The 26,288-nt window shown below is 59.8% G+C and overlaps 1 protein-coding gene across 1 annotated transcript in view; it reads left to right on the top strand.

The window, feature by feature from the left end:
• The window catches only part of CAMTA1 (calmodulin binding transcription activator 1), a 904,314-nt gene that overhangs the window by 802,777 nt on the left and 75,249 nt on the right, over positions 1-26,288 (top strand). Inside the window, 4 exon segments of the mRNA XM_081215072.1 lie at positions 8,029-8,169; positions 9,661-11,501; positions 17,054-17,180; positions 22,963-23,097. Of these exon segments, the coding sequence (XP_081071198.1) occupies positions 8,029-8,169; positions 9,661-11,501; positions 17,054-17,180; positions 22,963-23,097 (2,244 nt within the window).

Here is a 26,288-nt window from a genome sequence, read left to right as displayed (position 1 = left end):
CAGCCTTCTAGTGTCAACAACTGGAGCCATCCAAACGGGCTCATTCACTCCTGGAGAGGCGTCTGGTGGTCCCTCTCCTGCCCACCTCTCTCACGTGGTTCGTCTGTAGGGTGACCACAGGTCCGGGTTGCCTGGGAGCGTCCAGGTGACACCATTGTCCAGACAAATTAACACAGTGCCCGTTTCCGTCTCCAAGGGGACCTGTCTGGACAGCAGTTAAACAGTCACCTCTGTGTGGGTCTTTACGGAGAGTTGAGTCCCGGGGTGGAAGCACTGGATGAGCGCAGGCTGCTGGGGGCCAAGAGAAAGGCCCCCCAAAAGCCTCTGTTGGGAGGTGGGGAGATTTTCTTTGTCACCAACATGCCACTTGTCACCTGCTCGACACAGCACCAAGAAACCTCTTCCTGTGCAAAGAAAGCCAAATGTCCATCCCGGCAGGCGCCACCTGTGCCATTACCGTGGTGACCCAAGCTCCAGCCGATGGGCCTATTATCCTTCCAGAAGTTAGAGCCCCACAGAGAAAAGGAGGGCAGGCAGCTTGCTCGCACCAGCTCCTGGGGCTGCCTCAGGGTGAGGGGCCTTCCAGAGTAGGCCTTTCTGACCGTCTAATTCCTTTCCAAAGTGTTCCAGGCATGACGTTTCAGAGCAGAAAGGGTCATCTCACTCGGGGCCCTCAACCCTGTCCTGACTCAGATCTCCTGCGGACGCCACTGAATCGGAATCCGGGGTGTGGGACCCACTTGTGTCTTTGAAGTCCCTTGGGGAACAGAGATGTGTCATCAGGTGAACCAGTGGGAGGCACCCATTTTACAGATGAGGAAACGGAGGCCAAGAGGAATCAAAGATCTTCCCAAGATCACATGCATGTGAGGAAAAGAGCTGCGGCCACTGGGACCCCTGACCCCTGGCTAGCATGCTCCTGCCGGCCTGTCTCCCACAGGCTCTGTTTTGTTTTGCTTTTTTCAATATTTTATTTATTTATTTACTTACTACTTATTTACTTTGCCACGCAGCATGCGGGATCTTAGTTCCCCTACCAGGGATCAAACCCGTGCCCCCTGCAGTGGAAGTGCAGTCTTAACCACTGGACCGCCAGGGAAGTCCCCCCCGCCCCCCACCCCGGCCGAGAGGCTCTGGATGTTCCTGAGTCTCAGCCCCTCCCTCCCGTACAGCTAGCCAGGCACTAAGCTCAGAGGTTCTCCCTGCCCTTCAGGAAAGTTCTACCACTGCCTGGGGCAGCCACCTCAGGAAGCAACATCTGAGGCTTCAGAGGACAACCAAGAAGACCGCCTCTGGGCCCCACACACACATCCCACCCCCCGTCTGTGACTCGGTGTCCCCTCCCCACCCCATCTGACCTCCAGTGACTAGAAATCCAGACAAGGAGCCAAACACTGCTCCCACGGTTCCCATGTTCTCTGGGAAGAGTCTTTCTTCGGGCTCCCTGCCTTTCATAGAAATTTCCTGTAACTCACCCCGGTGAGCTTCAGTGAACAAGGCCGGGGACCCCCCACCCCGGGAACCCCAGCGGCCCAGGTTCAGATGCTGAGAGGTTCTCCCACGGGCCTCCCTCCCTCTCTCGCTTCTTCTGCTCCAAGAGCAGGTGCACAGCAGGCCCTGCCTCTCACTTCCTGCCCTGCCCTTGCGAGGCCCAAGGCAAGCTTCCTCTGCCCTGGTCTGGGTGGCCAGGCCAGCTGGTCTGAGTGGCCGCACATTCCGGCCTGGCTGCCCGCCTGGCCCAGCCCTGAGTGAGGAAGGTCGTGAGGGAAGAGGCAGGGGCTCTAGAACTTCTGCCTCTCCTCGCCTCCAGCCCACCGGGCCCTTCTGAGGCAGCCGTCACCCTCCATAGTCAGAGAGGGCAGATGACAGCTGGGTGGGCGGCGGGCTGGGGGACAGAGCCTGGCCTAGCCCCAGGGGCTCTGGGTTTCCTGCACACTCACCACCTCCAGGAAATCGCGGAATCCCTCTCTCTAGGAAGTGAAGTGAGTAGAAAGAATCTCGGCCTTCCGATGGGAGTAGCCCTCCCTCCCCGGCCCGTGATTAACCGTCCGGCCATTCCTTGGTCCAGGAGGGATGCAGCCTGGGAAGACCCATCCGAGGCAGATGGCTCAGTGGAAACTGCAACCCCTCCCCACCCCCACTTATCTGCTGCGTGACCTTGGGCAAGTTACACAACTTTCCCGAGTCTTGGTTCTCACATGAATGAAACGGGACAATAATTCGGCCTCAAAGGATCATTGAGAGATGAGAGACATAATCTCTAGACCAATGGGTCTCAAATTTGAGCCAGCCTCGATTCCCCTGGAGGGTAGGACACAGATCTGAGCCTCCTCCCCAGAGTTTCTGATTCATTATAGGGCTGGGTGGGGCCCGGCAATGTGCATTTCTAACATCTTTCCAGGTGATTTTACGGCAGCTGGGACCACACTTGGAGAACCACTGCCCAGTGCCCTGTCCACAGTAGATACTCAATCAAGGGTAGATATTATTGTGATTTATTTCTTTTTATAATGGAGTCAACATATAAAGAACCTAGCACAATTCCTAGCAGGTAGTGTCGGTTCAGTAGATATTATTTTTGTTATTATTATTGAGACGTGAGCTCTGCTTACAGTTCATTGGGGGAATTAATGAATGGATGAAACAAAAAGGGAGCAGTGCTGGAGAGGGTGTGAGTGACTAAGAAACCACCCATTCGTTTATTCACTCCACCAGTCTTTGCTGAGCATCTGCTATGTGCCAGGCATGGTTCGAAGCACGGGGGATAGAGAAGGTCCCCTCAATAACATCCTGTCCCCATGAGTCAGACTCTGGCTCCAGTGGGGACGAGAGCTAGAGTAACCAGGAGGGCCTCCAGGGGGAGGTGAGGCTTGAGCTGGCATGTGCTGGATGGAAGGGTAAGATTTAAAGCGGCAGCGAAAGTGATGCCGAAAGCTCAGCCTCTGTGCACCGGCGCCTAATCGAATCTCGGAAGCAGAGTTTTGGGTGAAGTAGAAAAGAACAGCTTTATTGCTTTGCCAGGCAAAGTGGGGCACAGCGGGCTCCTGCTCCGAAAAACTCCGTGTCCCAACCCGGGAGGATTTGATGAGAAGCTTTATAGCAATAGTTCAAGCATGGGGTTGCTGATAAGATTAGAGTGTGTGCAGGGGCTGCACCCCTCCAATCTGGTCTCGGGTGGTCTCTTGATGAGCTTCTCTGGTTCCTCTAATCTCGCCTCAGGTGGTTTCTTGGCTGCTCCTCCCTTGTTTAGCAACTGTTCATATCTGCCCTTTGGGACTCAGAGAAGGTCATGGAGTCTGGAGTCTGTTCCCTACAAAGAAGAAACAGGGGACAGAAAGGTTTCTGCACCCAGGAGCCCCACAGGGTCCTGCTCGATTTCAAAAGGAGGCATTCTGGGAAGATCTCCATGCCCCTCAAACATACACACCCAACGTGTGCAGCACCAGGGCAGGGTGGGTCCCTCCCAGGGGCATGTAGGGCTCAGGCCTGAGACCTGATGTCCGCTGGGGCTCCCATAACAGAACACCACAGACTGGGCAGCTTAAGCCATAGGAATTTACTTCTCACAGTTCTGGAGGCTGGAAGTTCAAGATCAAGGGGTGGTTTCTGTGGAGGCCTCTCCCCTTGGCTTGCAGACGGCTGCCTTCTCGCTGTGTCCTCACATGACCTTTCCTCTGTGTGCTCGTCCCTGGTGTCTCTTCCTCTTCTTATAAGACACCAGTTCTGTTGGATTAGGACCCACCCTTAGGATCTCATTTAACCTTAATTATCTTCCAAAAGGCCCTATCTCCAAATATGCTCAAATTGGAGGTTAGGGTTTCAACCTAAGAATTTTGGGGGGTACACAATTCTGTCCATAACAGAGTGACAGGGCAGCTCAACCTGGGGTCAAGTTAAGCCTACCTGGCCAAAGCTCACCACCTACAACCCCCCACAAGGCTGGGATGGAGCAGGCATGAGCCAAGTGGCCCTCAGCTGGCAGCTGGCCCCAGGCAGGGGTGGGGGTGGGGGATTCAACCCCATACCTTCCCCAGCCCCGTCCTCCAGATCTCAGTTACACTCTTCCCAGCAGCTGGCTGCCTCTTGGGTGAATTGCTCATCAAAAGATGCTCTCCAAAGCGTGGCCCCATGCTGTCGTCACCGATTTCCTTTTGATTAATCAGATTAGTGTTAGCCCGGCTGCCCAGCTCTGGGAGGTCGTTAGGGTGAGCGTCGTGTTCAGGCCACGTCAGCACCGTCGGCTTGCAGACCAGTCCTCCCACAGGGCCTGCTGCACTCCGCCTGGCAGAGCCAGTGTCGGGCCCAGGGGCGGGGGGCCCTGGGCAGCAGCAGGACTATGGGCGGAGCCGCAGAAGTACCCTGCAGCACCCCACTTTCCTCTGGCCAGTGTGGCCCACTGGCCACTCCTGTCCTGTGCAGGCCTGTGAGGAGTCACCCATGCCCGCCTTCTCCCTCTCTGGTACCTTCCTTGCCCCAGCCTTCCTGGGCACACAAGACAGGCCCCCCTCCATCACCTGAGCAGCCCGGGAGCACCCTCCAGACCTCCTGCATGGGGAGCTTTAGAGGCTCCCCGGCCAGGGATTCGGCGGGAAACACTCAGGCCACGCCCGACCCCCAGGCGGCCGACTGTGGCCTGGGAATGAGGAGCCCTCCACCGAGACTCAGAGGGCAGAGGGGACGATGTGGCCCATAGCCACAAAGAGGTGATTTGGGGGGGGGAGCGGGGGCGTATTCCCTTTTCTCTTTCTGTGCCCTCCGCCCCAGTTCATGACCTTTAATGGGTTTCCCTTTAGCTGCTTTTACGAAGGAGGAGAGGCAGTGGAGGGGGAGGGGGCCAGCGTGCGTGTATATCAACCTTCCTTCCATAAAGCACGCTTTTCCCAATAGAAATCTCCTTTCCCATTGATTGGTTATGTGTCGGGAAGCGGAGCATGACATGTTAAAAGCCGTCTTGATAGTATTTGATATTCAATACTAACAGCTCACCACCTCCGAGGAGGGGGCTCCTCTCCCCTCCCCCACCAGAGGGGGAGGGAGGCAATTTGCATATTGGATGCGCTAAGACAGTAGGTAATTTGCATTAAGCATCCAGAAATTCTCTGCTTGCAATCTGTCACCCTTCACTGGGTTTTCCATTTTATAACCTTCACAACATGAGGAGACGAACAAGAAGCAGGAATAACGCAGGAGCGGCGCCCGCACGGGGGCTGGAGGAGGCTGGTCTGAGGGGCAGTTGTCAGCACAGGGGGGGCCTGGTCCAAAATGCCAGAACGTTCCAGCAGAGGCGACTGGCAGTCCGGGGGTTAGCGAGCCCACCCAAAGCCAGCACCCCAGACCTTTGGGTGGGGTGGGGTCCTGCAGCCAGAAGCCAGAGGTGGGGCTGCCTGAGCCTAGCTCATGTCTCCAGAGATTCAAGTTCAGACTCGGGTGGGCCAGAGAGGGTTCCCTGGGAACACCTGGTCTGGCTGTGCAAAGAGCCCCTGCTCCAAGCCCTGCACAGGTAGAAGCGCCCATGATGAGCTCTGGAGATGCTTCTGGTCTCACACTTGCTGAATCTGCAGACTCGGCTTAAGACAGAGCCCTGTGTTTGCCATCCTGACTGCATGCGAGGAACTCGTGCAGAGCTTTAAAGAAAAGTCTGGGCACCCCTCCGGAACCTCTGGGCTGGGGCAGGGGATGGACAGCTGGGACAGGACATCTGTGTACAGCGGCTTGAGTCCTGCCCTCTGGCCCCCACCCTCAGCCTCTGTTTTCTCATCTATAAAATGAGGATTCTGGAAAAGATCCTCAGCCAAGGGGGGCCCAGGTGTGAGGACACGCCCTGACCCCTAAGTCCTGCCTGGGCCAGGCCCCTTCTGCTGTGATCTATTTTCCATATTGGATTTCCAGGTAGAGGTTTATTTGCGAAAAGTGCTCCACAGCTCTGATGAGGCTTGCAAACCCCTGGCTTGGGCTGTCCCTTCCAGCTGCCAGACAGGAGGTGGGCCTGAGCCAGCGGGAGTGCAAGCTTCCTGGGGCTGCCAGAGGTTTTCCCGAGGGATCCCAAGGGGAGGCGCCGTCCACCCGCAGAAAGGTGGGCTGCAAACACCCAACCCCTGGGCATGCGCATCACGCAGGGCTCCAAACAGGCGCCCACAACTTCAAACCCAGGCAGCTGAGCTAGCTTGAGGCAGAAGCCACTCAGCCACCGTCCCCTGTCAATGACCCGCCAGAATTCGGGACCACCAGGAGCAGGGCTGGGGCCCCAGCGCTTTTGAAGAAATAAGTGGCAGAGCCCAGAAGACCTCCCGAGGGGCCAGAGCCTCATCAGAATGGAGTGGAGGTGAGGATCCTGGGCGAACACCTGGGCAGGTGCACGGAGAAGAAAAGCGGCGGCCTCAGGGATTCCCAGCAGATCACGACCCTCACACCGGGGTTTCCTTTGAAAAACCACTGAAGTTCTACATGAAGGCGCAGGAGCAGACAAGGAGCTGAGTCATGAGGCAGACGGCGCCGTGGAGTTCTCCCTGCAGCGTTCCAAGGCTGAGCCGTCCGTGGATTTCACAGCAAGAAGCTGCCTTCTCTAGGCCTGTTCCCAAAGCATCGACCAAGCTGTGGGGCAAGGCCAGCATCGCGTGCTGTGTGTCGCTGTCCTTGCCATCATCAACATTAACGGTTATGACAACAGCTACTCTTGGCTGGGTCCACGCGGAGTGCCAGGCAGGAGACTGGGTTTCCTCCGGGCCACCCTGTAAGGCAGATACTCTTGTCTTCCCATTTTGCAGATGAGGAAACTGAGGCTCAGAGAGGTTTAGTGACTTGGCCGAATTCACACAGCAAGTACAGAACAAAACCTGGACTCCAATCCACATCTGAACCCAACCCAGCTCCTACCCGCTGTGTAGACTCTCCCTGTGTGTCTCCTTGTGCCCCTCGCAGAGCAAAGGCAGGCTCTGCGAGTTGTGACCGTTCTTCCCATGGAGTCCACGTGAGATCAGGAGAAAGCAAATTGTTCTTGCACTGGCAAAGCCCCTGGCCTCTCTCTAACCTGACCCTGTGCCCTGATGCCCTGCTCCTCCTCCCAGGCCACCAGCTCCCACCATCCACCCCCTTCATAGGGACCTGGGTCCCTCCTGAAGCCCCAGGCACCAGCTCCAGCCCCGGGCCTGTGGATTCACTGCCTCTGGACCCGGCCCCCCAGAGCCACCAGAGAGGCACCCCCAGGCTCAGCCCCCCGCCTCTCAGCCAGGTATGCTCCAGCTGAGAGAACACAGCAGAGCAAGCGGGTGTGAAACTCAGTCAGTCCACACACCCAGCCAGGCAAGTCGGTTATTTTAGGCTTCCAGCCCCATCCTGCCAGGCAGGCGGGGAGCCCACCCTCAGCCATGCTGGGTCCCCCACTCCAACACCAGGGACACCAGGGGTCCAGGGTTGAGGAGGGTGGAGCCAAACCCCCAGGGCGGCCTTCCGGGTGGCGGGCCATCAGGGGGCACCCACTGTGCCCAGTCTGCCATCCCTCGAGGCCGGGAAGTCTGATGAGAGCAGGAGTCTGAAGCGCTCCCCCTCCGCCACCCGCCGGGATGGGAGCCACCCTCCCCAACCTCCACCACGTCTCCACATCTCCGCGACCTGCGGTCTGGGGAGGTCCCTCAGCCTCCGGCACCTCTCCTTCCCCATCCTCGCTCTCTGTCCCCTCCACTCCAGGACCCCTTGAAGAGCCACCCGATGTACTTGGTCTTTGCGAAAAAAAATAAAGCAACTCCCTGGGCCTCTACTGCCCACCCCTCCCCCGCCATGCGCCACAGGAAAGGAAGACAGGAGGCAGGGGGGCGCACACTGGTCCCCAGGGGGCGGGGTCTGGTGGGGCAGCCTGGTTCTCCCTTCTCTACCCTCCTCTCTCCTCCACTCCTTACGGCCATCCCTTCATGGTCCCTGGAGCCAGCGTCCCAGCAGAGAGGGGGCCGCGCTCAGGGCGGGCCCAGGTCCCGGCCCTCGCAGGATTGTCCCCCGCAGCCGTGGCCTCTGACCGCCCCGCCTCTCTCCCCACAGTCCACGGCATCAAGTGGACCTGCAGCAACGGGAACAGCAGCTCGGGCTTCTCGGTGGAGCAGCTGGTACAGCAGATCCTTGACAGCCACCAGACCAAGCCACAGCCGCGGACCCACAACTGCCTCTGCACTGGCAGCCTGGGTGAGCGGGGTCGCCCCCAGTGGGCATGTGGGCAGAGGGGGCACCGCCAGGCAGCGGGTGTGATGACCACAAGGGGAGAGGGGTCAGCCAGGAGCCAGGCCACAGCACAAGCACCCAGGGCAACTCTCCCTCGTCCTGCCCGGTGGGGCTGGCAGGGCTGGCGGGCAGCCCACTTTGGGCAGGAGGAGCAGTTTCCGGAGAGGCAGCGCCCTCTAGGAATGTGGGCACCAGAGTCAGGAGTGCACAGGGTTGGGTCTCTGTCCACATCTACCCGTGGCAGATGCCCTCCGGGCCCTGGGATCTCGGGCATCAGCAGCAGGGGCCCAGGTCCCTGGGCCGACACAGGCTTTTCTGGGAGGTCAGCCCTGAGCCAGGGGGACCACTCAAGCTAAAGCTCTTGCTTTCACCTGTCTCCTCCAAGAACGTAAAGCGGCCCACATCCTCTGTCCTGATGTGTCTGTGTTTCCGATGATGGTATTTGCTCTTGGAAATGTGGTTCTTCACTCCCTAGCTGCCTTAATTAGCTATTTCCATTAGAGGGTCATGTCACTTCACTGCGAAGTCTTCCCATACTTAGGGATCTTGGTGAGTCTGTAACTGGATCAGGGGAGAATTCACCCTTTTATCAAAAGCAGAGTCACCCTTATCAGATGGAATGAAAATTATGCAGGAGTGGAGGCCTGAGGGCAGAGCCCTGAGTGCAACGTGCTCAGAAACGCTCAGAGCCTGAGGTTCTTTCTTCTCTGCCACTGAACTGGGGGTTAGGGCTGGGTCCTTGCTCAGGTCTTTAAAAGGATTTCATCCCACAGAGAGCCAACGATAGGCCCGGGCTAGCTAAATGGAGTTGGGGGGGGTTGGCCCCAAATACCTTTCTGCCTCTGGAATAAAGTCTAGAACCTCTTTGGTCCTGGGGCCTAAGAGCTGGTCCAGGGAGAGTACATTGCTCTCTACCCACTGCACCCCCAGCCCCCTACCACCAACCACCGGCTTTCAGTCCCAGAGGGGCTTCCTGGGACACTGTGGCCTGAACAGGAATGAAAAGTTTCGGGGGAGGGGAGAAGGCCCCGGCTACCATCCCAGGCTGAGCCGTTCCAGTGAGTGAGTACACGCCTCGGAAGGTGGGAAGGATTTTCCTGGAGTGCGACATTCTCCCCAGCCTCTCCTTCCCCGCCTCCTGTGCACTGGGGCTCTTCAATTACTACTTGAAAACAGCATCAGGGACAAAGCGCCCCAGTCTGGAGGGTGGTTACATAGGGCACCTGAGAAACCGGGGTGGGGTAACAGGACCTGAGTCCCTGAGTGTTTGTCCCACGGCAGCCCCGAGGGGCCAGGGCCAGCCTGGACTCCCAGGCTGGGCTCTGCCAGACCCCGGCGCTCAGGGACAGGGCCCACTGCAGTCTTAGCTCTGACGCTCTGCGTGTGTGTGTGTGTGTGCACGTGTGCACGTGTGTGCGTGTGCGTGCGCGCGTGTGGCGCTTCCGATCTCCGCAGGAGCGGGCAGCAGCGTGCACCACAAGTGTAACAGCGCCAAACACCGCATCATCTCGCCGAAGGTGGAGCCGCGGACGGGGGGTTACGGGGGCCACGCGGAGGTGCAGCACAACGACGTCTCCGAGGGCAAGCACGAGCACAGCCACGGCAAGGGCTTGAGCCGCGAGAAGAGGAACGGCAAGGTGGCCAAGCCGGTCCTGCTGCACCAAAACAGCACCGAGGTCTCCTCCACCAACCAGGTGGAGGTCCCCGACACCACCCAGAGCTCCCCCGTGTCCATCAGCAGCGGGCTCAACAGCGACCCGGACATGGCGGACAGCCCCGTGGTCACGGGTGTGTCCAGCATGGCGGTGGCCTCCGTGATGGGGAGCTTGTCCCAGAGCGCCACGGTGTTCATGTCCGAGGTCACCAACGAGGCCGTGTACACCATGTCCCCCACCGCAGGCCCCAACCAACACCTCCTGTCGCCCGATGCCTCTCAGGGCCTCGTCCTGGCCGTGAGTTCCGATGGCCACAAGTTCGCCTTCCCTACCACGGGCAGCTCGGAGAGCCTGTCCATGCTGCCCACCAATGTGTCCGAAGAGCTCGTCCTCTCCACCACCCTCGACGGGGGCCGGAAGATTCCAGAAACCACCATGAACTTTGACCCCGACTGTTTCCTCAACAACCCAAAGCAGGGCCAGACGTACGGGGGCGGAGGCCTGAAAGCCGAGATGGTCAGCACCAACATGCGACACTCACCGCCAGTGGAGAGGGGCTTCAGCTTCACCACCGTCCTGACCAAGGAGATTAAGACCGAGGACACTTCCTTCGAGCAGCAGATGGCCAAAGAGGCCTACTCCTCCTCCGCGGCGGCCGCGGCTTCCAGCTCCCTCACCCTGAGCGCGGGCTCCAGCCTCCTGCCGTCGGGCGGCGGCCTGAGCCCCAGCACCACCCTGGAGCAGATGGACTTCAGTGCAATAGACTCCAACAAGGACTACACGTCCAGCTTCAGCCAGACGGGCCCCCACGTCCACCAGACCCCTTCCCCGAGCTTCTTCCTGCAGGACGCCAGCAAGCCCCTCCCCATTGAGCAGAATGCCCACAGCAGCCTGGGTGACTCTGGGGGCACCTTTGTGATGCCCACGGTGAAAACGGAGGCGTCGTCACAGACCAGCTCCTGCAGCGGCCACGTGGAGACACGGATTGAGTCCACTTCTTCCCTCCACCTCATGCAGTTTCAGGCCAATTTCCAGGCCATGGCGGCGGAAGGGGAGGTCACCATGGAGACCTCGCAGGTGGCCGAAGGGGGTGAGGCCCTGATCAAGTCCGGGGAGCTGCAGGCCTGTAGCTCCGAGCACTACCTGCAGCCCGAGCCCACCGGGGTCATCCGCAGCGCCGGCGGCGTCCCCCTCCTCCCGGGCAACGTGGTGCAGGGACTCTACCCCGTGGCCCAGCCCGGCCTGGGCAACGCCTCCAACATGGAGCTCAGCCTGGACCACTTCGACATCTCCTTCGGCAACCAGTTCTCCGACCTGATCAACGACTTCATCTCCGTGGAGGGGGGCAGCGGCACCATCTACGGGCACCAGCTGGTGTCGGGGGATGGCGCAGCACTCTCGCAGTCAGAGGACGGGGCCCGTGCCCCCTTCACCCAGGCAGAGATGTGCATCCCCTGCTGCAGCCCCCAGCAGGGGAGCCTGCAGCTGAGCAGCGCCGAGGGCGGGGCCAGCACCATGGCCTACATGCACGTTGCCGAGGTGGTCTCGGCCGCCTCAGCCCCGGGCACCCTGGGCATGCTGCAGCAGAGCGGACGGGTGTTCATGGTGACCGACTACTCGCCAGAGTGGTCTTACCCGGAGGTAAGCTGTCACTGCCGTAGTCTCCCGCACCAGCCTCACCTGCCCACCCGCCAGCACCCAGCAAGGGATGCTCGTTTGCGTGTGGCTGCCCCTCCCTCGAAGCTCTGGACCATGCGGTTGTCCCCTCCCTCCGTCCCCACGGTGCCCGAAATACCCCCATCTCTCTCAAGCGGTGTTCTCAGTCCTCACAGGAGCAAGTAGCTTTAAAATCAGGGGTCTCCTCGGAGGCCAGGTGGCCCTCCCAACTCTGCCAGAGCAAGGTTTGCTGTCACCGCTGTCACCTGGCTGATGTCTTAAGATTCCACCTATGTTTTGCTTTGCCTTTTTTTTTTTTTTTTTCCAAAAAAGCATCCTAGGGCTGCTGGAAAAAAATTTGGAAATCACCACTATAGACCATCTGTATCCATTGCTTTTGATTTGTTTCACAAAACAAAGCAAAAACAAATTCCCATCAAATTGAGAGGGAGGGTACAGCTTCCAAAGAGTCATCTGTGAGATTTTGGTGGTATATCCAGCCTCTGCAAAATCAAAGACATCCCCCCACCCCACAGTCTGTCTCACTTCCGGGGGGTGGGGGCTGAGATCTGACATTGAGAATCACTGCTCCAAAGCCCAGGACCGAAGGACGACCCAGGTCTTGCCACGGTGGCCCAGGTGCTTAAGGAAGGAACCTTTGCTTTTTCTCTGAAGTAGAATGGCGTAGGAAGGGGACAGAGTGGCCCGAGCGTTCCCTGACCTCCTGCTGACCAATAGGACACGCTCCCTGACCCCTCCCAGTGCGCCTGCCAGGTGCTTGGAGAGCAGCATACTGGGGCCCAGATCGGCACTTCCTCCCCTGGGAGGTGGCTGCCCACGGCTCCCCTGGCTCCACTGCCACCTTCCCCAGACATGAGGGCAGGGGCTGCTGCCCAAAACACCAAGGGAAGGGTGCTCCTGAGAGACCCTGAAGCTCATGGGGTACCTCAAGGCAGTGATGCAATCCCCGCAGAAGGTCTTCCGACGTGGGCAGAGCAGGGATGCTGGCTAAACCCGTGCACGTTCCAGGCCCAGGCGCTGGCAGGGGCTCCCAGGACGATGCCTGAGTTGGGACAGGGTGAACAGGGTTCCCTGAGAAGTGCAGCATCTCTGAGCCCGTGTCGGCTTCCCAGTCTCCCCCAGGCCCTGGTGAAGGGGACACCAAGGCCCAGGGTGAAGGGCATGTCTCAGGGGGCACCCCTGGGTGTCAGTCCTGGCTCTGCTGTGATTTTCCCTCCCTGTGACTCAGTTTGCTCACCTATCAAATGGGGGTGAAAATAGTACTTGCTTCTTGGTAAAGTCTTTGGCCCGTAGTAAGTGATCAATAGTTTATTGTTATGTTATTGGTTATTACTCTGTGGCCATCACAACTCACGGCCCACTGTGCTCCTTTTCGTGTCCTCCTGCCTCGGCCGTGGCGAAGAGGCTGCTCACTGTGTATGAATGCCCCCAGCTCTCAGATGCCACGTCAGCCCAGGTCGTGGCCCCCACCTTGGGACAAGAGCATCCCAGAAATACAGCAGGTATAAGAGCTGCTGTGCCTGTGCACTGTGTCCTCGGGCAGCAGGCTCATCACAGCTCAGGTGTCCAGAGGTGGCTGCCCTACGTGATGAGGAGCACGGGGCTGGGGCTGGACAGTCTGGATCCGAATCCTGCCCCCCCCACCACCACTTTACTAGCCGGTGGTGACTTTGGGCAAGGTCGCTGCCTTTCCTGTCTCTAAGACTGGGGCAATGCTAGCGCTCTCCTCACTGGGTTGTCAGGACTGAGCTAAGAGCTCCAGCGGCCCTGCCGCTTCCACCCACCTCCAGGGACTCCCCCTAACCCCACGGACCCCCAAGACGCCAGAAGACTGACTCACTTTCCTCTTGGTGTGGCTCGCTGTGACCCCATCCCCTGGGGTGAAAGGTCAGCTCAGCTGGCGCCCCACGGGGATTAAGAAAGCAATTCCGAGGGGCTGGGAGGGAGGCCTGGGGCTGGGGTTCAAGGAAGTCAGAGCTGGGAGTCGGGGCACTGCCTCTCGGGCCTGCCTCCTGGGCCTCAGTGTCCTGATCTGTAAGTGGCTGAGCAGGGCTGGCCTCAAGGCCCTCCAAGTCCTCCGACCTTGGAGATCGGGTCCTTCCTCAGGGTGCTCTGAGGCACCCCGGTGCCCGTGCCCTGCGGCAGGAGGAGCTTTTCATCCCCAGCCTCAGCCTGTGCGCTGAGTGCACATCCCCTGGCGGGTCCAGGCCCTCCTTCCAGCCCCTGGGACCCGCGGGCACTGGTCAGGGGCTCTTGGCAGGCCTGGCCCTCTCTGTCCTGTATCCGAGCACCGGCCTGCAGATCCCTAAACTGTACCTCGGAGAAAGTCAGTTCAGCAGCTGGCCACGCGAGGGCGGCATGGGAACGAGAAAGGAAAGGTGGCCCGGGCACCTCGCAGAGGGAGCGGCCGGCCCCGCTTTTCCAGAAGCTCTCGGTGCTTCCAGCTACCCAGAAACAAAAGCAGCTCAAATTCAATTTGATTTGGGAAATGCGCAGATGCCACCAGCTGGGCCCTTTGGAGCCCAACGTGGCTGCTCGGAGAGGCCTCTGTTGAGGCCCCAGCGGCTCTGCTGGCCACTCCCTCCCCGCCGTCCTCCCCCACCCAGTCCAGCAGCAGGGGCCGACCCTCCTGGGTTCTCCCGCCAGAGATAGCATCTTCTCCCCCATCCTTCCTCTCTCCTCATACCGGCTGGCATGGTACCCTTCGCCCTCTCCCCTTCTCTGCTGGGAAGAAGCCTGCCTGCCACCTGTGTCAGGAGCCCGGATCTAGCCAGCCGCTCAGCACCCTCACCCAGCTCTAAAATTCGAGGGTGCCCAGGCACTCACTTCGCAGGGATGCTAAGGCCAGGGCCATCTTGCTGCATCTTCTTGAGCATCCCTCCCCCACCACAGGCTGCTCCCGCTTCCCCTCTGCTCTGTCTGCCTCTTCACCTGCACACGCACACACACACACACACACACACACACACACACACACACACCTATGCTGGAGGTGCCCCTGGGCCCCCAGGATCCGCCCTAGGGGCATCAGAAATCCAGGTCCTTTACTCAGGGCTCCCAGGGCACAGAGACCTCAGATAGCATGTGTGGCTGCCTCTCCTCCCCCAAACGCTTCTGCGTCATCTCCCTCCACCGACACCCCTGCCGCACCAGGCACAGGAAGCTGCAATTAGAGCTGTCAGGTGCCCGCATCACAGCGATTCAGCACAGCCAGGCCGATGTTGCCATGGAAACCATCTCCTGAACTGATGGATGCGGAGCCCCTCCCGCAGCAGTTTCCATGGAGAAGGTCCTGATGTTCTCCAGTAATTTCTGCAGTCCTTTGTTCTTCACAGCAGCCCTGGCTTCATGCTAGCAGCTATTGATTGGGGTTACTGGGGTTTTTTTCTTTCTTTTTTTCTTTTTTTCTCACAGAGTAACTGTCTGTGTCCTTTTGAAGACACTGCTCTTTTCCATTGCCCAGGATCCAGGGTGGATCGTGCCCTGAGCTGGCCTCTGGTGCCCCCAGGCATCCCAAAGTCAGGTTCGACCTGTGCCCTATGGTACATCTCCCAGCCAGGAGCCCACTCCCAGCCTGTGGGCCCAAGGATGCTGGCTCCAGCCCCGCCACTCCGACAGAACTCCAAATCTCTCTGCGGAGCCATATATCAGAACCAAAGAATGTCAAGGCCAGAGGGTCCCTAAAGTTCAAATGCCACCCAGAGAGGTTGGGCCACTTGCCTGAGGACACACAGCTACGAGGGGCAGAGGCAGGCCTCCTGCCTTTGGCTCCTGGTCCTGAGCTCTGTCTACTACCCTCCAAACTTTGATTGTCTAGCAGTAAGATGACTTCTCCAGCCATTCCAGGCAGAGGAAGGAAGGTCCATCCAAGAGCACAGGTGGCAGTCCTTCCAGTCTGGGAGAGCCCCTTCCATAGGGGAATCTCCCTTCTGTGCTGGGCTATGAGGGACCCACTTCCACCTCATCCCTGGAAACACCCCCTCCTACTGCTGATGCCCAAGGCCAGCCCTGGGCCAGGTCTGCTTCCAGGAACGTTGTGTGGAGCCTCAATAGCCAGTCCTGTGTCGAGGCCGGGGTCCCTCCAGAGCACGGATGGGCCAGTGCCAAGGACAGGTCACCCAAGAACAGGTGACTGAGCAGGAGAGAACGTCTCGCTGGCATTAGCAGCGGGGGAACTAGGGTCTGGCCTCTCTGGCCTGGAGAAGTGGGGGAAGGAGGACCTCAGGCCGCACTCCTCACCCCCCCCCCCCGCCCAGTCTCCAGGAGGCGCGCCGCTCGACCTTCTCCTGCCTGGACACTAGGTGGTGCTCTCCACCCTGTCCTGGACAGAGCTTGGCCCCCTGCCGGGAGAGGAGGCTGGAGCCCGCGGAGGACCAGGAGAGCCAGAGGACAGCCGGCCCACCTTCTGCACCCCCAGGGCGGGCCTCCCTGACTCAGTTACCCGGCCTTCCCCTCAGCTGTCTGAGCTCTGAGTAGGGCACCTACACCTCCTTGCCCACATCAGGCAGGACAGGCTGCTATTAATCACTAAGCTTGGACAATAGACAGGACTGCCCCGGGGACCGAGACATAAGGCCACCCTCCTTGCTCTGTGGCTGCCCCGGCTGGTTCCAGCCGGAGGTCAGGGAGCGCCTGTACCCTTCGGGTGCCGTCCTGCGCCTGGGCGCCTCTGGGATCCTTGGGGGCGGGGCCCTCTCCCCGTGAGCTGAGCAAGGTCATCTGAGCCCCACTCCTGCATCCCCCTCCCCCCACTCCCCTGCTCTCACCCTGTGGGAGCAGTTGCAGCCCAGCCAGGCTGCAAGCACACCCGTGCCTGCGTGTACTGTGTCTGTACACAGTGAGGGGGCCGTCTGGCCGCCATGGCAACCTCTGAGCCCCTCCAGCTCTGAGCCTCCCTTCCAGTTTTCTGTTCTGCTTTCTTTCTCATCACCTTCTTCATCCAGCCCCCCTTCGCAGCCTCCTCCCCTGGCTGTCCCCACCACACCCTGGGCATCCCGGGTCTCCCCTCATCTCCCCGCCAGGACTTCCAGTCCCTGGAGGCCACTAAGATGCTTAAGCCCATTTCCGTAGCTCAGAGTTCACACAACCTGTCCACAAGCAAATGACAGAGAAAGCCCCTTCCCTTCCCTTCACTCCCTCTCCGGGGTCCCCCTGGCCAGGTCTCAGGTGCATCCTGGGGGGAAAGGCTTGAAAAACTCTGCTCCCTTCTGCCTGGAGCTGAAAGTTCCACTTCCAGGAGGGGGTCAGGGATCCGAACTGTTGGCCCCTGTGCTGGGTGCCAGCTGAGGAAGGCAAGGAGCATCTCGGGGCCCCTGAGACAGCCGGGGGAGGAGGGCTGGGGCCCTTCCTCCCGCCACAGTCCTGAAACAGTGGTTCTCAAAAGTAGGGCTTATGGGAATCGGCAGTCTGCATTTTCCACAAGCACATGGGCTGGGGGTGCAGCCACGGGGGGCTGTGTCCCTCATCCCTCCCTCTGGGGCTGACCCCCTCCCCCCGCTGGTCTCTGTTCCCTCCAGGGAGGAGTGAAGGTTCTCATCACAGGCCCGTGGCAGGAAGCCAGCAGTAATTACAGCTGCCTGTTCGACCAGATCTCAGTGCCTGCGTCCTTGATCCAGCCCGGGGTGCTCCGCTGCTACTGCCCAGGTGAGAGGCCGCCTCCCAGCAGAGGCCGCAGGGCCCCAGAGCGGTGGACTCCGAATCGGCCTGGAGGGGGTGACCTGGAGCAACTTGTGTCATTACTCTGGGCCTCGGTTTCCTCCACGGTGAAGGAGTGGGTCCCGGATCAGCTATCGTAATGGCATCTGTTCTGGACTCATGGACCCCTTAGCATGATAGATGGGGACACAGGTGAGCTTGGCTGGGTTTTGAAGAGAACCTGATGGAGGACTGCTTAGACAACCAGTGAGCCAGGGTGACACACCCAGGACTGGTCACAGCAGGAAGCTCTAATCACCCTCCACCTGAAGGGTTACAGGAGCTGGTGAGAGCCAGGCGGGCGGAAGGGCCCCAAAAGGAGCTGCGTCTGGGGTCGGGGCCACAAGGCTGCCCTCTCTCCCCACCACCCATGCCTCGCACAGCTGAAGCCACACAGAAGTCACGAGAACAAGAGGGCCCAGGCCATGCGGTCCACGGGGCCAGTCCCCTGCGGCACAGAGCGGGTCAGAGAGGGATGGAGAAGGCCCGGCAGACTGCAGGGGAGGGGGCGTCAAACTGAGAATAACCCACACAAACTCCTTTGAGAGGTTGGTGACGCCAGCCACCCCGTGGCCAGAAGAAGGCACAGGCACATCATCTCCTTTCGCTTTCAGGGACCGGAGGCCCCGGGGGCCGTCCCCGTGGCTCTGACCTTCTGTCTATCACTCGGGCGGGGCTCATCATTGTCCACGTAGCTTGGTGTCCCTGTCTGGTCAACTAGCCCTTGACCTCTGACCATTACCTCCTCCCCACTGGCCTGTTGGCTCCACGAGGACAGGGTCTGTGTCTTTCTTGGTCACCACGTGTCCCCCAGGGCTCAAAAAGTGCCTGGCACATCCCCAAAAGGGGGTGTATGTTCATGAAGGAATCCGCTCATGTTCTCTGTTCCCTGGGTTGGTGCTGGGAGGACCCCTTGACTGGCCCCTCACAAGCATCATTAGTTCCAGGGACGACCCGTCCAGCTGGCCCAGATGATGGATGGAAAGGCAGACGAGGAGGCGGGTGGGGAGGGTGGAGGGTCCCACTCCGTGTTATCTGCAGCCTACAAAAAGGAGAGAGCCAGAGAGCGAGAGAACGCTCCCCGTGGAGGACCAGGTGTGGGGAAGAGAAGTGGGGCCTGGGTCCCCAGGGCAGTAGAGCTGGCCCGTGCCAGGGGCCTGGTTCACCTGGGGCGGTCCAGCTTGAACCTCCAGCCACCCGAGCTGTCTGCCTCACCCAGCACCATCCCCCTAGCCCGGGGCTCCCGAGCTGACATGGAACATTCTTCTCTCTCTCTCTCTCTCTCTCTCTCTCTCCATCTCCGCACGCAGCCCACCGGAGCAGAATGCCGCTGCTCCAGGGCTGGGCTCGCATACTCAGCTTCCACTTGAACGCAGCGGCCTCTGCACAGCAAACATCCCAGGGAGCCAGGGCTGGTGCCTGTGGTGGCCTCCTCTGCGGGCCCTGCCCCCGCCAGCAGCCTGGCTGGCTCCCACTCATCTCCCCCTGCTCCCAGGCTCCCAGCAGCCTTCCTGGGGCTGGAGCGCAGCCATCCTGACGCCAGCCAGGCTGGGTCAGCCTATCACAGCTCGGGGCTGCGTGTGGCTAACGCAGCCCCCCACCTCCACTGGTGAGGGAGGGGGAGGGGCAGCGTGTTCTTAACTATCCACTTATCACCTGCTGCTGGAAAGGGACTGGCCCAGCCTATAAATAGATGTCGCTTCCTGTACCTGGTTCTTGCCTGGCTGAAGACCCAGACCTTGCCTGTCCTGAGTTATCTGACCCCTCCAAAAAAAATAAAAAAGATTGGCCTTTGCATGCCATCTGGATGGTGTCCCAGGCCAGGACCTGGCAAATCCTGGGTGCTGAAGCAGTCATATCATGCACATCCCAGATCAGCCAGTTACCGTCGGGTGACTTGAGCCCGGAGGTTGACTGCTCTAAGTCCCCATTTCTACATCTGTAAAAACCACCGGCCAGATGGGCAAGGGGCTGACATGAGGGCAGGTCCAGGAAGCTCCTGGCTTATATGCTCAATTCATGAAGCTGCTCATGAGTGAGGCCTTGCTCTTTCTGTCCTGGTTGGGGGGCGGGGAGTTGGGAGAGAGGTCCAGGGCTGTTTAGGTATCAGCAGGCAGTTCTCCTGGTCCCAGAGCTGGCAGGAGAGTCTGCCCAGGTCACTATGCCTCCTAGTGGCTTAGGCTCCCCTAACATCTTGCATCTTGGACCCAGAGAGGCTCAGGCATCCTGTGGACTGGGGGCCCCACCCTGTTCCACCCCTAACCACAAAGAGGGGGTCCCTTTTGGACATCCTTGTTTTGAGGCCCAAACTAAAACATGTCACTCAGTAAGACAGCACTGGGTGCTGCATGCATTCGTTCATTTCTTCATTCGTCAAGTAGTTTGCCAGGCACCGGTAGGCGCCTGGAGTGGACCCAGCCCCTAACTCTAACCTTGACCGCAAGGGGCTCTCAGTCCAGGAAGGAGCTGGTCATGCAAACAAGCCGCACCCTGGGGGACAATGCTGGCTGCTCAGGGACCTCTTCCCTGGGTCTCCCAAAGCCTTGGGGAACCTGGAGCTAATCTTAAAGAAAGGACACTTGAAGCCAGAACCAAACTGGCCTCACCTAAAAGAAGGGCTCAGAGGCCTGGGAACACAAGCCAGGTCACCTGAGGAGGTAGAATGACACGGGAAGGGGGGGCACAAGGGGTGCAAATGGCCCCTGTCCACCGGCCTGGTGCACATGCCCTGGCAAAACAGCTGGGGAGACTCGACCCTGACCAAGAACATGGTTCTGGGCGGCTCTCCCTCCATCACTGGCCGCAGAAGACACACAGGCATGGAAACTGCCTCTTGCAAGATTCCAGTAGCGTTCCAAGGTCAGGAGAGAGAAAACCAAGTCAAGCCACTGAGCTTTGGTGAAGCAGTGGTTAAGGAGGACTTGGGATTTAGGAAAGGCAACCTGGTCTTGGGAGAAGATGGAGGAAGCCCCCCAACAAAAAGACTTTGTTTTGGGGCTTCTGGACAGCTCCACGCTGGATTCCTTGGAGTCACCAAAGGCAAAAGATGAAATTCAAAATGAGATGAGCAAGTGCACTGCATTCTGAAGCAATTCACTCAAGAAACAGGTATTGAGGGGCCATAATAGGCCAGGCACTGACCTTGGCCCTGGGCATAAAGAGGTGATCAGGACAGACTGGCTCCCAGCTCTCACAGAGCTTACATTCCACTGTAGAAGAAGAAAAAACAAACAAGGAAACAAAGAAATAACCAAGATCACTGGAGAAAACACTAGAAGATGGTGATGTGATAAGGTAACTTGGGAAAAGGGACGTTCCTTTGGACAGATCCTCTCACAGGCTGGGACATTAGGCTGCAACCTGAATGATCAGATGGAGCTGGTCATGGGAAGAATGGGAGGAAAACATCCGGCAGAGGGCAAAGGAAGTGCAAAGGCCCTGAGGCAGGAACAGGTTTGGTAAGTTGAAGAAATATAAAGGTGGGGTGAGTTGGAGATGGCCAGGTTGGAGAAGATGGCAGAGAACACATCATGTCCATCCTTCTAAGTCATAAGAAGGAGTCTGATTAGGTTGTACTTGCAATGGAAGCCATTAGTCTTAAGTGGGGAGTGGCTTGATCTAAATTATGTCCTTCGAAGATGAATCTGGGTGTGTGGGAGAATGGATTGTAGGAGGGAAGAAAGAAGCAGGGACACCAGAGGAAGCAGCAGAGGGGTAATCTTTCCCGATTTAAGGAGGAGGGCTCCCTTGGGCAACACACTCCCACTGATTTCCTGTGCAGGCTTTGGAGTGTGCCCCCCACCCTAACACCATCCCAGCAGAACAGGTAGGTCTCAGGTGTGCTGAGGGTGCCCTGGGCAGGAGGCTAATGCAGGAGTCCAGGCATCTAGGCAAGACATGATGGCAGCTTGGGTACCGTGGTGGCCATCAGGATGGAGAGAAGTAAATGGACCCAGGACTTGCTGATGGACTGAATGCGGGGCAGGGAACGTGAGTCCAGGAAGTGTCCTGGGAGACAGGCCTGCATGCGCCGGGCTGCTGGGCTGGGACCCAGGAGACCATGACAGGTCCTCTTCATTCTGTCTCTCTGGGGAAGGATGGGGTGCCTTTGGACCCGCCACCGTTCCGGCGTCACGGCAGGTTGTACACGTGCCAGGAGATGGTGGAAGATGAGCGGCAGGTGAGGAGGACCCTCCAGCTGGAATGTCTGGTACAGAGAAGGCTTGAGCTCCCCAGGGGCCAGCGAGAGGCAGCAGACGTGCCCAGAGGAGCAGAACTGAGTGGGCTCTGCTGGGGCGTTGGCTGACGCCCTACCCTCCCGTTGGTAAAGCAGGCAAATCTCCAGGGAAGGCGAGTGGCCACGAGCTTGGAGATCTGCCTGGGGACGCCATCAGAGCCTAGGGAGGTCTGGACTTGGCTGGGGCCCCCTGCCCAGAGAGGCGCGGCGGGAGCTCCAGTGGTACCCCACCCACCATGGAGCCAGCTTGTGATCTGGAGCCGAGGGACCACACCAGGGTGGAAAGCACAGGGGAAAAAAACACACTGGGGCTTCCCTGGTGGCGCAGTGGTTGAGAGTCCGCCTGCCGATGCAGGGGACACAGGTTCGTGCCCCGGTCCGGGAAGATCCCACATGCCGCGGAGCGGCTGGGCCCGTGAGCCATGGCTGCTGAGCCTGTGCGTCCGGAGCCTGTGCTCTGCAACGGGAGAGGCCACAGCAGTGAGAGGCCCGCGTACCGCAAAAACAAACAAACAAACAAACAAAAACACACTGGTCATCTTGGGGCAACGACTTCCTGAAGACCTGCTCTGGGGACCATTGCGTAACACATACACCTGGGATGGAGAGAGGCCACACCTCAATCAGTTGGTTTTCCCGTGGGCTGCGGGGGCTGCATCAGAAGACCTCAGAGGGAAGCCAGAGCCCTGGCTCTGCCCTGGGGAGCAGCTGACTTGGACGGCTTCCTCCAGTCTAAGCTTCGGGAAACCAAGAGCCCAAACCGTAACACGATCCCCGGGTGCGTCCTCCCTGGAAATGTGTCCTGGGGAGGCCCTGGGCGCTGGTTCCAGAAAAGCAGGGCAGAGAGCACAGAACCCTGCTGTCTACCGGAGGCTGAGGCCCGGCGGGGCGGAGCAGCCTGCATACACCCACCGGCCCCCAAGACTTCAAAAGCAGCCTCAACCCCCAGAAATGAAGCAGGTCTCTCTGCCACAGGTAGGCTCTCCTCTTGGGAACAGTGAGAATGTCCCCTGCGTCACTCAACCAATAGCTTTCATTGAGCCCCGGGTCGGGGTCAGAGCAGCTCACGAGGCCCATAAGGGCCGGTCTTCCCGAAGCTTGACGTCCAGGCGTCGGGGGGGAGACGCAAGGTTTACGCCAGCCTCCAGCCCAGCACCACTGGGCTAGAGTAACAGCCACAGCCGAAGCTTTTGCCTTCATCAGGGATGCAGAAGAACTTCTGAAAATACACAGAAGGCCATGCTAAGTGAGTCAGGACAAGCTTGCAGGAAAAGGCGAAACAGAGAAATAAGCACAAAGGAGTCCAAAGCAAATGCTGCACCTAAATGCCCTTCCCCCTCATTCTGACCTTGAGGAATGAGCAAGCCCAGGCAGGGCTAATCCATGAAGGGCAATGGGGAGAGGGTCCTCCTGGCCCTTGGGTGGGTACGTGAGGCTGGAGTGTGCCCATGCCCCGCCCCCTCCCTCCCTGACAGCTCTTTCTTTTGCTTTCAGCCCATGACACTGGTCTTGTGACCCTACAAGTTGCCTTCAACAACCAGATCATCTCCAACTCAGTGGTGTTTGAGTACAAAGCTCGGGCCCTGCCCACACTCCCATCCTCCCAGCACGATTGGCTGTCACTGGACGGTAAGAACAGCGCTCGGGTCACCTTGCCAGGCCCCAAGGGAGAGGGACACTTGGGAACCCTGTGTGCAAGGTGTGAAAAAGGAGGAAGCATCCAGGTTTCCTAACTTCTGCTGCTCAGGGTGCAAGTCGCACCTCGAGAGGACCGGCTGGTCCCCACCCTCAATCTCGGTCTTTCCCTGGGACAGAGTGAATAGGCGAGCTTGGACCCAGGGCTTCCCAGGACGTCTGAGTGGCCAGACAAGCCCCTGAGCTGCTGAGAGGCCCCTCTCCGGTCAGACCTGGGGCAGCAGGGTCCAGGCATCCTCTGCTGCCCCACCCCCAGCCACAGGGCAGTTTCTAGAAGCAGAGGGAGCTCCTGGAGGCCATCACCAAGCCCTGAGCCTCTCAGAGGCAACAACAGCAATGGGCGAGGCTGGGGGAAGGCAGCCCAGGTTGGGCTTTTTTCTGATTCCAAGGCCTGGACTTCAAGGCTGTGTGTTGAGTGCTTCTGCCTTTTAGGGACCGTGAGCCACACCTTCTCATGGAAGCCCTCCCCCACCCAGCTGAGGGCGGAGGGCCAGGGAGCCCCCAGAGGCTCCAAGGCAGGGGGCAGGATGTGATGGCCAAGGATGCTTCTCTGAGAGCCGCTGGCCTGCTGCCCGGGGGTGCCGAGCGGTGGCTGCTCCCCCTGGGGCGCCAGAGGCTCTGCAGAGAAAGTTGCAGAGGCTGCTCTTCCATGCCTGGGCATGCCCAGGGGAAGCCCCAGAGTTGGACTGGGGGGCTGAGCTGATGGTCTGCTCTGGGCACCGAGACAGGGTGGAGGGATGGCTTACACCCGCCCTTAGCATCAGGGCAGCCGCAGAGGTGCCTGTCTGTGGGGTACCTTGCTAGAGACCTTGCCGGCCCAAGGTGTTGGGCCTCAGCTAAGCTGACCCAGGCCCTCTGTGGGGGTCAGTTCCTTAAGCTCCCCTCCCCCATCCTCAGCAGCCCTTTGCCTTCTCCGCTCTCAGACCTCCCCTTGCTGCTGCTCGCTGGAGGCTCTCTGGGCTTGGCCACATGCCTTAGGCAGCTTTCCTGGGCCACCCAGTGTGTAAATCTCTGCCTCATCCCAGCCCCGGCCCCAGCAGTGACAGGGTGGCTGGCAGCCGCCCTGGCCACTGAACCCTCTGAGCTGTTCCCAGAGGTGGTTTTGGATCAGCAGGCGTCTGCACCCTGGCAGTGGCTGCCTGGGAGCGCCAGGCTGGCCTTGGCAGCCACCCTGGCCGAGGCTGAAGCCAGCCGGCGCTGTGACGATGACCTGCAGGATGTAACAGAGAAGGGCAGGGTGACCAGGGGCTCCCGTGCAGGAAATCCGGTTTCAGTTTTGCAGAACAAATGGGAAAGGGAACAGGGAACTCTGCAGAGCCCTGGCTCTCCCTCAGTGGCCAGGTCACTTCACCAGGGTGCACTGCAGGATGCAGGGACCAGTCAGTGTCGGACCTGCCTGGAAGATGGAGCCCTTCAGAAAACCAAGTCTAGCCAGGCAGTGCCTTGCCTCGGAGCACAGGAAACATCAGCCGTCCCCCCGGAAGCCCAGAGGGCAGGCTGTACCAGGAGGTTGCCGGCAGGAGAGGATGCTATGACAGAGATAGCCACCTTAACTGCTTCATGACAAGCACGTCCCTGAGTCCTCGGCCAAGCAGGACACCTGCTCCCCAGCAGCCCCCTCTGCCGGGACTTGGAGCTCTGAGCTCCATAGGCCTCCAGTTGAAATAAGCATCCCCCCAGCCCCTGTCAGAATACACAGGAGAGATGACAGGAGTTGGGGAAGGGACAAGGCAGGGCCACCCCCTACAGAGAGCTGATGGGGGCCCCGAAGGACCCCATGAATCTCTTTCCTTTTGGGCTTGGCCAGGCATCCTTTCAATAGTGGGAGGGGAAGGGGGGCCAGGGCAGAGGAAACGTGAGACGCCCACCCTGCCAGGGTGTAAGAGTAAAACTACCCTCTCCTTGTTATTTTCCATCCCCCCTCCCCGCCCCCAAAAATGAGTACAAGTGACTTATTTACCCAAGGATCATTTTCCCAGCATTTCACCAGCCTGATACATAATAACGGTGGGGCGGGGGGAGCAGAACCGCAGCCGCAGCGCCAGGGTCATAATCCTCCCAGTGCAAAGGGGACAGCTGGGACGGCCCAGAGGGTGGAGGTCCCTGGGCTCGGGCCAACCCTGTGGCCTGGCAGTGAAGAAGTGTGTCGAAGAAGATGCTGCAGCGACCAGGCGGTCAGAAGCCTTCCTCTCCTCTCCCCTCTCCTCCGCGGCTCCTTCCCTCTGCCCCTCCCGCCCCCAAGGTTACGGGGCAAATTCTCAATTAGAGCCGCCGGGACTTGGAGGTGCGCGCGCTGCGGCCAGGGGGAGGGGCGGCGGTGGAACAGGAGGGGGCGAGGGGACGGCAGCGCCGAGCGAACTGGGGCGCGGTGGCCGGGCGGCGCGCGTGCACACACAGGCGCACACACAGACATACCCACGCGCATGCACACGCGCGCACACGCACGCTTGCACGCCCGGCGCAGCTGCAATGCAGGGGCCCTGCGCGGAACGCTGGGCAGGTTGCGCCCGCGCCCGCCCCACGGACTGCGGCACGGCTCGGCCCTCCCCAGCCCAGGGGAGAGAACGGGGACGTGCCGCCAGGGCTGCGCGCTCTCGCGCCGGCGGCCGCCTCCCGCTGCGCGCGCTCCTGGCCCGCCCCACTCCACCCGCGTCCGTCGCCCTGCTTGCCATCCTGGGGGCGCTCTTTGCTCCTCCCTCCATCCCAGAGGGGGAGAAATGTTTGGGAAGAGATTTCAGCTTTCACTTGTTTAAAAAACTGGATTTGTTTGCCAGACTAAAGGCTGGGTGGGGCACGCGGATTGCGCGCAGCAGCAGCCGCGGTGGCGCAGCCTTTGTCCTGGGCGCAGGCTTTGTCTGAGCAGCCTGGCCGGGCGGGAGGCGATCGTCCCCGCGGAGGGTCATGGGCGCAGGGGCCCCGTGTCCCCAAAATCCCAGTTGGACACAGCCATCCAGGGGGAGACAAGCATGGAAACGGGGGAGGAGGGAGAACAGGGAGGAGGGGGCGCTGGCGTCGGCATCTACCCGCTCCAGGCCGGCTTAGGGGGGAGCACAGTCCTCTGGGTCTCGGGAGCTGCAGCGCTTCTCCCAAACTTAGGGGACTTGTCCACCCTCCCCAGCCCCTAC

Source organism: Mesoplodon bidens (genome assembly GCF_964165515.1).
Source record: "Mesoplodon bidens genome assembly, chromosome: 2".
Classification (NCBI taxonomy): Eukaryota; Metazoa; Chordata; class Mammalia; order Artiodactyla; family Ziphiidae; genus Mesoplodon; species Mesoplodon bidens.
This window is presented reverse-complemented; position numbering and strand designations above follow the sequence as displayed.